Genomic DNA, 13,666 nt, shown 5'->3' with positions numbered 1-13,666 from the left:
ATTATTATTATTTTTTTTTAAATTTAACTCCTTATGTGGCAAAGAAGAGTGATAGTTGTCTAAGTGACGTGTTGTCTATTTTTACATATTCTCAAATGCAAAATGATTTCGTAATAATCGTAATACATTACAGCTTTTTTCTTAGTTTATAAAATTGCGCTGAATAATTACACCGTCTGCTAACCATCTGTTTGTTATGTGGTCAGCAGCGCGTAAACTACCCGACCTACCAAATTGCAACCTTATGCAGTGCCCCAGGAAATTGGAGCAAGTTCGTGGGGGCAAAAGACGTTTGTAAGTACAGTTGGTAGCAGATAAACCTTACCCAAAAAATAATTGTACTTAAATTAATTTGAAATTTTAATTACTTTTATGTAAGATTTTGAATTTTTTGACCTATGTAAGTACTACCGCACAGGATTTACGTTTATCTTACGGTATGTACATTGATAAATGTATACGTAATTGAGATCGTACTCCTTGCAATTTCTATGAATCTTCATTAACTTAACTTTTTAATAGGTACTTTTTTTTTCTTGAGATAGATAAAACACTTTATTGCACCATAAGATTAAAACATACAATAACAAAACGAAAGAGACAGAGATGGTACAAAGGCAAATGCAATCTCTTCCAGGTCACATTAACCACATTAACTGACTAAATACTTTAGCATTTTCCTATCATACGACACATGTCTATAATTCCTAGAAGAGAATGAGCGGTCCCATTTTTTCTGCTGTAAACTCATTTATTTATAATCAAGCGAATACTCTAAGCGAAAACTGCACAGTTAACATTTTCTAATATACACAATCTCCTAAGGGAGCGACATTCCCGCCATTTTAAGGTGACCACATGACAATACAACAATAAAATATTCGTCACACAGCCATTATACTTTCAGATTTACCCATGACACCTATGCCTTGTCTTCGAAGGTATTTAACATTCCATACGGGTATCATCACGTATCAACGTGCGCCGCGTGCGCAGGAAGTGTGGACCATAACGTTGGGCATTTGAAAACGTGTAAAATGTAGCTTGTGAAGACAAAAATCAATGTTCACTGCCCTTTACGGATTGTTATAGTTACTTTGTCGTGTGCAGGTGCCTTGTGGTTCCCGGCACCAATAGAATAAAAGAATAGGACTGTGCCATCTCTCTCGTGGATGTCGTAAAAGGCGTTTAAGGGACAGGCTTATAAACTACAAATTCTATCATTGAATCAAACAGCTTAAACGTGGCCTATCAAGATAATTGAAATCTTTATCTGAAAAGGAGAATCCCAAATAAAAAAACTTAGCCTTTCCAATCAACACACTCCTAAAAGCCAAATAAATTATATTTCTTCAATTTCTAGTGAGACGTAATCCTCGACAGACGTCCACGTGTATGCCAAAGCTATAAATTTTAAATTCCAACGATTATTAACGGTGTCGGGCAGGCATCAGATCGTGACATCAATGAGGGGTATGCTATAATGCACAGGAAGAGCGTTGCACCAAGTGCAAGGGCGCAGCCACGCGTGCATAATACCGTAAAAATATATGGACGTGTGATATGTGACTTTAAAGTGCAGAGCGAATGTCGGTTTTGACCGGTTGGTGTATGATGTCATGCTTAACGTGATTTTTATAAATTATTTTTATTCGCCTACGTCCTAAGAGAATGATGTATATTTTTTGTTATTGTTAACTAGCTAGAAGTTAACCCACGTGAAACAATAACTTCCGTTTTAAAATTTTCTATCTTGAAACCTACGCCTAGACCTAACAGAACCTACATATCAAATCAATCAGTTAATGTTCTCTTTTATTACATAAAAAATGTCAGTCTCGCTGAGATCTAAATAACCAAATTTCTACGATGACGCTCAGAAGGATGACGAGAGAGAACAGTGTTAAGGCTACGGCAAAGATAGGCTGAGCTCAAGATGTCCGAAGTTACCACAAATCGACCATCCTTTGTTTTTGTAAACACATTTTTTAATTACTCAACCACAATCTCCTTAGCCTTGGCACGTAATAATGGGCGTGCTAAACTGTAAGTGCAATAGTCCCGGTATGTTTTCACGTCCGTCCATTATTCTAGCCCGCTCCCCTGGTGCTTGGTCAACTCTCGCTGCAAATTGTTACAGTTCTTGCGAAATGAACAACAATAGAATTGTAAGCGCGTAAGAAATCGAATGCTATTTCAATAGGTATTCAATAGGTCACATGCAGTTACTAGTTAGTGCGGTTTCCCTTGAGTTGAAGAGATCGAGGACTGCCGGTGTAAAATTTTCACTTATCTTGAAATGAGATATCAGAATGATTGAAATGTTATTAGTTGCAACCTGAATCTTCACGCTTCGACTCCGACCCCTAATCAGTCCGACCCCTATTCGCTAAAAGTAAAATCCTCTTCGATTTAGCTTTTGGTCTTCTTTATAGTTAGGTACATAAAGAACTTATAATTAAGTTTGCATTAGCCACCTTACACCTTCTCTAAAGAAAAATATTAACATTAAGGAATAATTTTAATCTTACGAGTAGGTTAGGTAAACATTATTTGTAAAAGATCGATTGGCAATAAATTAAACTCCGTTACACCCTCACTTCTCTGGAGACGAGCCTGCGGGGTGCCCTTGGATCAATATCAAAGTATTGTTAATAAAAACAATCTTCTCTTATTTCCAGGGTCAGCCGGACAGTGTGGTATCATTCACCAGTACAGAGGAGCCAGTGCGACTGAGCAGTTCTACTCCTGGTATTCGCCTGGTGGATGGACCTTCGATCTTGGCGGGACGGGTACAGCTGCTGCACAAGAATAAGTGGAGATCAGTCTGCACCAACTCTAGGAAGTAAGTTTATATTTACTAGCTATTGCATTCATTACGTAAAATAAAAAAACCTGAATGAAATTCTTGTAGGCAGTTTCTTATTGTTAAAAACTATAAAATGTGGATATATACTCGTTTTGAATTAGTACTTTTTTCAAATTCCAGTTGGACAGTTAACGACATGGAAACAGCATGTAGGCAGCTGGGTTTCATGGGAGGTTCTTTCTACAATTGGATGGATAGACAACCAGGTCGAAGAGCACGCCTTCTGTATGAAGAACCAAAGTGTAAAGGCACTGAATACAATTTGTTAGAGTGCAACTGGGCATCCCGTGAACTCGGTTCAGGAGTCTGTGACTACCATCCTGACCTCGGTATACAATGCTTGCCACATCATGAAACTGGAAACTCTGGGCGGCACTGGAGGGGCATACGATTCGAAAACGCTGCTTACGATCGAATTCTCACCGCAGGGAATACCTTATTCGTTCCTACCTCGAAATCTAAACTAGAACATGTTATAATAAAAAATGCAGGCCTAGGTAGAGATAATAATGCAACGAGTGCTATAGATGTTATTGGAGTTCCACCTGTAATGAAAGATATTGAAATTACAAACTCCGCCTTCAATGCTATTAACGTGACGTCACCTAATGCTCCTATAGTTATCAACAACTGCACGATACAAAACAATAGAGGGTATGGTGTCTATGTGAACTCAACTTACGGAATGGTTAGTATAGAAAACTGTTTAATTCACGACAACGGAGGTGACGGTGTTAAATATGTGGTGCACGAAATGAACATCGACGAAAAATTTGACCGCAGTGAGGTTTTTGACTTGTGCACTTTAGCATCTACTCACAGTCAAACATTTCCAATACAAATGTCTATAAAACAGTCGCAGTATTCGAATATGGAAAAAAATTGTAGCCAAAAATTTTACACTAGAACTGATCATGTTCTTACACTTAGCTTTATAAAGATCACGACGAATCGCAATAACACTGGGGAAATATTTGTTTATGATGGAAATAGCGACGGTAAACTGTTATTACACTTTGATATACGAAATCACACGAGACCACAGAGCGTCACATCTACGAGGAATCATATGGTTGTGCGGTTCAGAGCCGACACAAGAACTGATATTGTTGGCTTCCTTAGACTGACTTCAGGGGTTTCCAAAACTTATGACTTGAATGTCACCGATACGATTATATCTGACAACAACGGAAGAGGTGTAGCCATTGAAAATTTAAGATCTCAGGTTCATATTCATAGAACCGCAATATCTAACAACAATCATGTTGCTGGTCTACATGTTGTTAGTGGGGCGGGAGACGTAAATGTTACCGAAAGCAGAATTTCTTTCAATCAAGGCGACGGAATAAACATCACGGTAACAGGTGGTAATCGAAATATCTCCAGAAGTATACTAAGTTCTAATCAGGGATATGGTATTGCAGTTTGGATAAACAATACAAGAGAGACCGAATATGTTCCAATCAACCAAACGACAGTAATTGAATACTCAGAAATCTTCAAGAACCTTGATGTGGGTATTTTACATGGAAATTTTTGTGGTGACAGTTGGTTGAACATAACTGGAAATTGGTTCAATAGTAGCATGGAAAGTACTATAGACATATCAACATGTTGGAGATTTAATAATCCAAAGAAGTTACTCAATTTGCAAATAGGGCATAATCGTTTCTACCTGAACAATCGAGTACCCATAAAAATTCAACCAGCTTTAAATGTGATAGGTAGAATTGAATACAATTATTTTGAACACGGCAGTTATGGTGCTATAGTCATATTGAATAGAATTGAAGGAAAATATCTAGAGGAATTTGAAATTCTTCCTGCTCGATTCAATATACAACATAATTACTTTTTTGGCAACAAAGGCCCGTACGTAGTTAATCTCGGATTATCGCCTTACAGTGACCATCAGTATATATTATTTACTAGGAATTATTTGAAAGACAATAAAATAAGAGAAGCTTTTGAACCATTAGAAGGTATTGCATCTAGATTGATTCCGAGAAGTAGGGTAGCCGCTGCCATCGTATTGGCTTCCAGTAATATAGATGTGTTTAGAAATATCATTCATAATCCAGAAGCACAGTATGAGATAGGATCCCATGTTGAAGATCAGAGCAAAACTCTTAACTGCACTCATAATTGGCTTGGATTTAGTGAAGAAGCAAAAGTATACGATAGGCTGTTTCATCGTAAAGACAGATACAATTTAGCTAAAATTGAATACATGCCTTATTTATTACATAGCAGCAATCCTGGCACGACACAAATGAACACTAATTCCTTATATGTTCCTCAGTTTAATTTGCCAGGAACTTTTGTGATCGGTGGAGAAGTGGAAGGTATTGAAATACTTAGAAAAGGTGAATACAACGTCGATAAAGATATAAATATCCGACCTGGCGGAAAACTTATCATTCAGCCGGGGGTTACTTTAAAATTTCCGCCTGCAATCGGAATGATGGTAGGAGGAAAGTTAGAAGCGAGAGGAATACGTCCAAATGATATTACTTTCACATTAAAAGAGGAAATTATTATGACTAATGATAGCGTTTATGAAAGTGATGTGTATTTGGAACTAACGACTCAAACCTATAGCGAGCCTGTTGTTCCGATTAGGCTTTTAGGTGGAAGAACCCCACACGAAGGTAGATTACAAGTAAGAATGGATGATAAATGGGGAACTATTTGTAACTATAGATGGAACATGATTAACGCGGCTTTAGTTTGCAACCAACTCGGTTTAGCTCTAAACCCTAATGACTGGTATTTAGAGCCCAATGAAATACCGTCTGCTGGTATGACTGAGGATATAATCTTGTCAAATGTTGAGTGCACAGAATTCGATAATGATATTACGAAATGTAAAGCTGAGACCACGGAAAACTTTGAAAATTCGTGTACTCATGAAAACGACGTTGGTATAAGATGCTATGAAACAAGCTGGGCTGGCGTTAGATTCAGTGTAATATCAGAAAGGACTGATCTTCAATATGTCACTATAGAAAAAGCAGGTCTCCTTGATTATTCTTCTAATACTTTTAAACCTGCGCTTCAGATTGATTTTGCTCGCCACGGCCTCGAAAGTGTAAGAATAGCGAACAACTATCATGATGGACTGGGTGTCCTTTACTCAGATATATACGGTGCTGATGCAGTGAACACTGTTAAAAATTCTGAATTTAGTAACAACAGAGGTAGTGGTATAAGTTTCAAACAATTGGGTCTAAAAATATATGGCTCAACTATAGAAAACAACCAAATTGCTGGCATATCACACAATCCCCACTTAACTGGTTTGCAACAAAGAGAAATATCAGGTTGGTTTAACTTAGAGCCTAACTTCAATTTGGATGAGTCCAATTATCATCTTATAACATTACCAAAGTATGAGACCGATATAACACTAATGAATGGCGAAACGAGGCACCTGGTATTCAGTAAACATTACGGCGAAAATATAGTCAAAACGTACAATATTAACTGTAATCCAGGCTACGTCTTAGGGCTCCAATTGCTAAATCCAATCCATAATTTTTCTACGGAGAGCATCTGCATTTATGATTCACAAAACATTAATGAAGCCAGTACAAAATGGTGTCTTGATCGAGATTTATCGACGTTTCCCACTACCAGTAGTAGTTTCGGAGTTGTGCTTACATATGAGAGTGGCGATGCCGCTTTAGGTGGTGTGGTATTAGTCGTAAGTACTATTATAGCACCAGTACAGAACCTACGTAACAGAATTGTCAAAGGTCCCGTACCAACATTGCAAATCGTGAATTCGAAAATAAAGGGTAATACCAAAGGCGTCAAAGCTCTCTACTATAATCGATATTTGAATGAATTGGGTGATCACTTTTTGCGAAAAGCTAATGAAAGTATAAAAATATTTAATTGTGAAATTGCACATAACAAAGAAGAAGCCGTTTATATCAACACGCCGTTCTGGGATATTCATGAAAGCAACATAACTGAAATAACTATAATGATAAATAGTAGTTTGATAACGGATAATGGAAGAGGCATATATCATTTTGCGAGAGATTTGAGAAGTTCTAATAATTTATATCATTACATTTTACAAGATAATACAATAGAAAGAAATAAGTATGGAGGATTTGATATTTCATTACCCTATGTATGGCAGTACAATGAAAATTTCACTCACTCAGTTTACATGCACAATAACACTTGGCGAGGCAACATGAACTTTGCGACGGTAATAGATGGTCATTTTGCAGAAGTAAATATTACCAAAAACATATTTACTGATAATAATTGCAAAACAGGTCTTTTGGCCATCAGAGGAATGGAAAAGAAAATGAGAATTGAATACAATTTAATTGAACGAAATAAGGGAAATTTTATGGTACAGTTTTTCATGGACAGTCAAAGTGAAATCATGGGAATTATCAGAGCTAACTTTTTACACAATCAATTGAAATTTAACCAACAATTAGGTATAAGGAGCCGTGGTGCTTTGATGAGAAACATTGATCCAACGTATGTGGTAGGTTTTATGGGTATTCAGAAAGTGGAGGTCAGAAGAAATTTGTTCGGTGAAAATGATCTACAATATACTCTTCTGGCTGGAATCAAGACTGCTAAAATTAATAATGTTCTATCTGTAACCGAAAATTGGTGGGGAAGTAATGAAGAGAAAGAAATTAAAAAGCAGATATTTGATTTCGATGATTGGAACAACCATGCGATTGCCAACTTCTTGCCATATTTGCTTGAAGATCGTTTTGATTCAAGCGTATCTGCTGTGTTTACTCCGGAGACGCCTTTAGATGTTGACATGCTAGGTGGGCGGTTATCTTCAAATGTCACTCTGGAAGCCCGTATTGCACCCTATATAGTAAAAGCTGATATAACTGTAATGCCTGAAGCTATACTTACAATTAACCCAGGTGTTACGTTAGAATTTGGCCCTAACGTTGGTATACTTGTAATGGGCACACTTCAAGCTAATGGTCATGCTCAAATGCCGATTGTTATGAGACCGATCACTCCTTCAAATAATATCGAAAACAATAGAATAGAAAAAAGAGATACCAGGCGTTACCGACACCACAAGGAACGCAGACAGTTGGAAAACCTACTAGTACAAGATTCTATTAGACTGTGCACAGGAAGGAATTGTTCTATAAATGATAATATGTCTGAAAAAATTAATGAGGGCTTCCTGGAATACTATAACAGAACGACGTTACAGTGGGTGCCCATGTGTGACAATCGCTTTACCGAGAGGAATGCGCAGGTAGTCTGCCGTGAATTAGGTTTTGATCCGATTAACGTATTTTTTGCTTACGACCGTCGGATTGAATATCACAGCAATTCCTTGTCCCGGATTTGGTCGTGGCCAGAACCATTGCAATGTGTCGGAACCGAAGAACGATACGAGGATTGTCCTATCAGACTCAATGGACAACTTTACGGCCATATACACGAGTGCAAATGGGACTCTGATTTTGTATTCATTCACTGCGGCACAAGAAACTTAGAAGACAATTTGCAATATTGGGGAGGTATTAGGTTTGCCAATCCCGAATTTGAATATTCCCTATACGAGCACCGAATACACGACCATCATACACATGAAACAATGAAGAAACAAGAAAGTTCGTTGATCCATGTACAATTATACGGTGCCGGTATTCTGCATAACGAGAAATCACCAGCCATTCAGAGTATAACCAAAAATCCTATAATTCGAAATGTTAATATAACGAAATGTGCTTATCACGGAATTAATATCGTGTCACCAACAGATTCGCTGGATATAAGATTTAACACTGTGAATGACGTATTAGGTGAAGGAATAAGTGCCATATCACTTAACGGCGAAGGCAGGGAATCGGATGAATCCAGTTTTACTCCACTCAAAGATCTCAATCTCCCATACCACATGTTTTCGCTGATAGACATTTGCGATAGTAGCAAGATGGTGGTCGTCGAAGAACGAGTGCTATTGTATTATAAATACGACAACAATCCAGTTAATTGCGTGAAGATTTTCAAGAGCAGATATAGTGTCAAACCGTTCGGTTTTCGATTGCTTCAGTTTAATCTGTTTAATCATACAAATAATTATGGGAAGCGAGATTCTTTGAGTTTGTATGATGGTGATATCTACAATATTACTGCTCCAATGATCGGGTACTTAGAGAATGGGTCTCCTGAAGAGAAGAACTTGTTTAAGACCCGCAGCGCTAGCCTGAGCGTCAAGCTGTTTGCGAACGGAGCCGCTTCGGTCCACGGGTTCATAGCTGAGGTCGTCACGCTGCCGATATCTGCTATTGGATTTAGTAAGTCAACTATATTCAACTGTATTCAGGCAGAGAATTTTACTCAGTCATCTTTTGCAATTATTACTAGAAGAATATTGAGGTGCCGTGTGGTTCCCGGCACCAATACAAAAAAGAATAGGACCGCTCCATCTCTTTCCCATGGATGTCGTAAAAGGCGACTAAGGGTTAGGCTTACAAACTTGGGATTCTTTTTTATGCGATGGGCTAGCAACCTGTCACTATTTGAATCTCAATTCTATCATAAAGCCAAACAGCTGAACGTGGCCTACCAGTCTCTTCAAGACTTTTGGCTCTGTCTACCCCGCAAGGGATATAGACGTGACCATGTGTGTGTGTGTGTGTGTAATATTGAGTTATCAGACAGAATTTATACATTACTAAATTCGATAATTCTTTCTATAGTCAACGATTGACCTGTTCTTCTTTCTAGACCGTGACGTCCAGCACAATATCTCCAACAGCGAGTTCCGTAAGAACCGGGACGGGGCCATAACCTACCAGTCTGTGGGGGAAGTTAACCCTTTGGTGGCCATCATCAGGAATGAGTTTAATGACAACTGCCTCAAGCTGTACGGGAACTTTACTACATGCCAGGCTGCTGTCAGGGTTGATGTACAGAACACGCAGACCCTGGTCTTTAGGGTGAGCGAATAATCTTTATATACTAAGCTAACTGCTTCACTCTCAGTACAGTTTAAAAATAAGATATATCCCGAGGTAAAAATCATTAGCGCATCTATAGGCGAATGGTGTTCGTGATAAAATCTAGGCATTATAAAACAACCTTATTTCTCAAAGTAGAATACCAGTTTTTCAACTACTCTCTTGATCTTGTTACCACGGCGAAACGATAAACACGTTAGAAAATATTACAATATTCTTAATTAATCGTTATTTTCAAATTGAATTTTTCGTAATTTACTAATTTATTCTATTTAATTTTTCTGTCCTCCAGAATAATTTGGTCCGCAACAACGTAGGTGGTTTGCTGGTGCGCGCAGACTCGCGCGGTTCCGCGACTTCGCTCAGAGGCTTTATTCACAACAACCTGTTCTACGGGAACCATGATCTTCCTTGTCTTAGAGTGGAAGGTAATAGATATACATTCAGTCAGAAAAGTATCGGGAATGGATTATTTATTTATGGTTCCAAATTCAAATTTTTGTTTTTTTTGTTGTTGTTAGATTGGCACAACTGTTTTCCATTTTGGCGCGGAGTTTGAGTTGCATCTATTGTTTACATTAAATACAGTGCTATTTTTAGTTATATCATATCTAGTGTGTATTGCTAATTTCATAATGGATAAAAACATCGAACAAAGAGTTTGTCTTAAATTTTGCATTGCCAATGGAATATCGTGTTCGGAGTCACTGAAAATGTTACAGAAGGCTTACGGTGAATCGACTTTATCAAAAACTCGTGCTTACATATGAGTGGTACAAAGCGTTCAAAAGCGGTCGAGATTTGATGGAAAAAACCACGCCAAAGTCGTTCAAAAGTCAAAGTCATGTTGACTGTTTTCTTTGACTATCGCGGTGTTGTGCACTCGGAATTCTTGCCGGAAGGTCAAACGGTAAATAAGGAATATTATTTGAGTGTTATGCGGCGTTTAAGAGAGCAAATCCGACGAAAAAGGCCAGATTTGTGGAAAGAAAATTCTTTGATTTTGCACCATGATAATGCACCTTCGCACAAGGCCATCATTGTGAACGAATTTTTAACCAAACACTCAACAAATACCATCGAGCAACCACCATATTCACCAGATATGGCTCCAGCTGACTTTTTTCTTTTTCCTAAACTCAAATTACCACTTCGTGGCACCCGTTTTCAATCGGTAGAAGACATAAAAGAGAATTCGCGGCGAGAACTGACCTCAATTCCGGAAACAGCGTTTAAAAAATGTTTTGATGATTGGATTATTCGTTGGCGTAAGTGTATCGTTTCTAAAGGAGCATATTTTGAAGGTGATAAAATAAATTTGGATGAATAACAAACAGTTTGTGTATTATTGATCTTTTCCCGCTACTTTCTTGACAGAGTAGTATTCATATTTAGCGGCTTTCCTATCCGATTCACATTGGTTTTTTTTTAATTTTATTTTTTCCGTTCCATGTAGCGTTCGTTTAAACGTATAGAAACTGCATTTGTTTGAATTAAAAGACTTATAAAAAGAACATCGAACCGACCAGTAGTTTCACTCACTGCCCCCTTACATGGCGATCCTGCCAGAATATTGTTTCAACGTTGTCATTTAGAACTTGATTAATACTGGTTTACAGTAAAACTTTAATAATTTCGTATACTGTTGAAGAGTCGATGTCAACTCCAAGGTCGGATGTAAACAATATTTCCTTCAAAATTAATTTTGTATGTTTATTTTATCAAGAAGCTTTTAAAAGGTTAAGTTCAGGTTTTATTGACTTCTGTAAACTAATCACATCAATTTCCACCAGGCCGTCAGTCTTCACCATACCAAGAAGTGACAATCTACCGGAATTACTTCACTCGCCACCGAGCTATGTACCAGGACGTCATAGTGTTACGACAGGTCGTCTCAAACTTCACGTACAATTACGTCCACGATAATACGGGAATGAGGATCCTGGAAGTTTCCGGGTTCGATAAAGTACGGCTGCCGATCTATCAGACGACGTCGCATAATGGATTCTACAAGTAAGTTTAATCAAAAATTTATAAAGTAGGTATCATTTATACATACACATAAGGTTACAAAATTGTGTGAGAATCCACCACTCTCCTTCAATGTAAAGAAATTCAATCTACCCACAATTTCTTCACGCGTCATAACTAAATGCACCGGGATTTCATAACCTGCTGCAGTAGATCTTCTTAAACTTTACTTATATTTTGAAAAGTAATTGATGTTTAAGTAAGAAGACAGACGGTAGGTTAGATCAAACTTCACATATTTGTGCTATTCCGCTTAACCATTGAAACAGAGTATTGGTGATTTTTACAGCGCCATCTGAAGTTGTTGTATTGTAGTAGACATAGATGTCGCCACAAATCCATATTCATGTAAGTGCAGTATGTAATAATCTAATCCATATTCATTCAGGAAGTATGCAGAGATCGTGGCAAGTGGAAAGAGGTAGTCTCTGCCTACCCCTCCGGGAAAGAGGCGTGATTTTATGTATGTATCCATATTCATCCAATGTCGAATCGGGTCATTAATGTATTTTTTTTTTCTCAGAAACTACGCATTGGATCGCGAAGGCCGAGCCACCGTAGTCGCCGGCACAGCAGGACAACATTATGTGGATAATGTGTTCTTCAATCCTGACAACGATTATGAAATGATCACTGTCAATAGATCTATGTGAGTATATTAATATAGAAATAGAATTATTTGATCTTTTTATTCGCTATTTTACAACTTTTTCCAAGAACAAAAAGTTTTTGGAACATTATTATATTAACAGTATCTCAAGTGAGGTGACCCAATTTCGTTACATACTACCTAACCTATATGTTATGAATGGTGGTATTTTTATTAAACGGTAGTGCTTTCATGGTCCAATTTCTTCTCGAAAAGGCATGAAATAGCGCTTGCAAACGTCGCAAAAATAAATAAAAACGTTTTTCAAAGTCTGCCTATATTAACATACTTTGACTTTTATGAACTTAGATTTTTGGGGTTACTATTTATAGATGTATCTATTGTTGTGTAGGAGATATTAGTTGCTTACTTTTCCATTTTGCACTTTATGTGCTTTAGGGTTAAATTATTAGTCATAAAATGACCATGCATGATACCATACTTATTGTGTAACTGTATCTTTTTAAATAATATTTGTATACCTATAAGAATTGGAGTGCCTGAGCTTGTTAAATCTGTCAGATACTTATTTGTATCTGTCCGTACCTTTATAAGCAACCAACATAAGCTATTATATATATATATATATATATATATATATATATAGTAAAATAATGACTCGATAAAACCTTATTATAGAACACACGACGTAACGTAAATTGGAAATTTGGCTTCTTATTACTTTTTTGCATTTAGTAAAAAATTAAAAACTTCATTGACTTGATGAAATAAATATTCCATACTTTGAGAAAGCATCTATCTTTCCATCTTAATATGATAAACAAACACAAAGGTTACTCCGTCCAGTTAGTCTGTTACGCTCTCACGCCTTAACCGTTGAACCGAGACTTGACCGTGGGAAAGGACGTAGACTATAAAAAAACGGTTCCTTCCACGCGGAGGAACTCGAAGATTCGTAAAAATATATTCAAAATTAGATGTTAGCCCGAGGATTCGCCTCCGTCGGAATTTCGACCGAAAACATATTACTTCTTTGTTACTCCCATTTTTTCTAAAAATACGTATACGGGAGCGTAGATTCCGACAAGAGTGCAGTATATCTTTATTTTTGACGTATCCCTTTATGCGCTTGATTATTATATTGAAATTAATAATTCACATTGGCAATGGTTC

At 37.3% G+C, this 13,666-nt stretch overlaps 1 protein-coding gene across 1 annotated transcript in view; it reads left to right on the top strand.

Moving 5' to 3' along the window:
* LOC106130893 (protein bark beetle) overlaps positions 1-13,666 on the top strand; it is a 40,833-nt gene that overhangs the window by 19,280 nt on the left and 7,887 nt on the right. Inside the window, exons 2-7 of the mRNA XM_060947606.1 lie at positions 2,682-2,845; positions 2,990-9,186; positions 9,620-9,831; positions 10,145-10,280; positions 11,646-11,865; positions 12,407-12,532. Of these exons, the coding sequence (XP_060803589.1) occupies positions 2,682-2,845; positions 2,990-9,186; positions 9,620-9,831; positions 10,145-10,280; positions 11,646-11,865; positions 12,407-12,532 (7,055 nt within the window). The remainder of the gene's footprint in view (positions 1-2,681; positions 2,846-2,989; positions 9,187-9,619; positions 9,832-10,144; positions 10,281-11,645; positions 11,866-12,406; positions 12,533-13,666) is intronic.

This window comes from Amyelois transitella, chromosome 14 (genome assembly GCF_032362555.1).
Source record: "Amyelois transitella isolate CPQ chromosome 14, ilAmyTran1.1, whole genome shotgun sequence".
Taxonomy (NCBI): domain Eukaryota; kingdom Metazoa; phylum Arthropoda; class Insecta; order Lepidoptera; family Pyralidae; genus Amyelois; species Amyelois transitella.
This window is presented reverse-complemented; position numbering and strand designations above follow the sequence as displayed.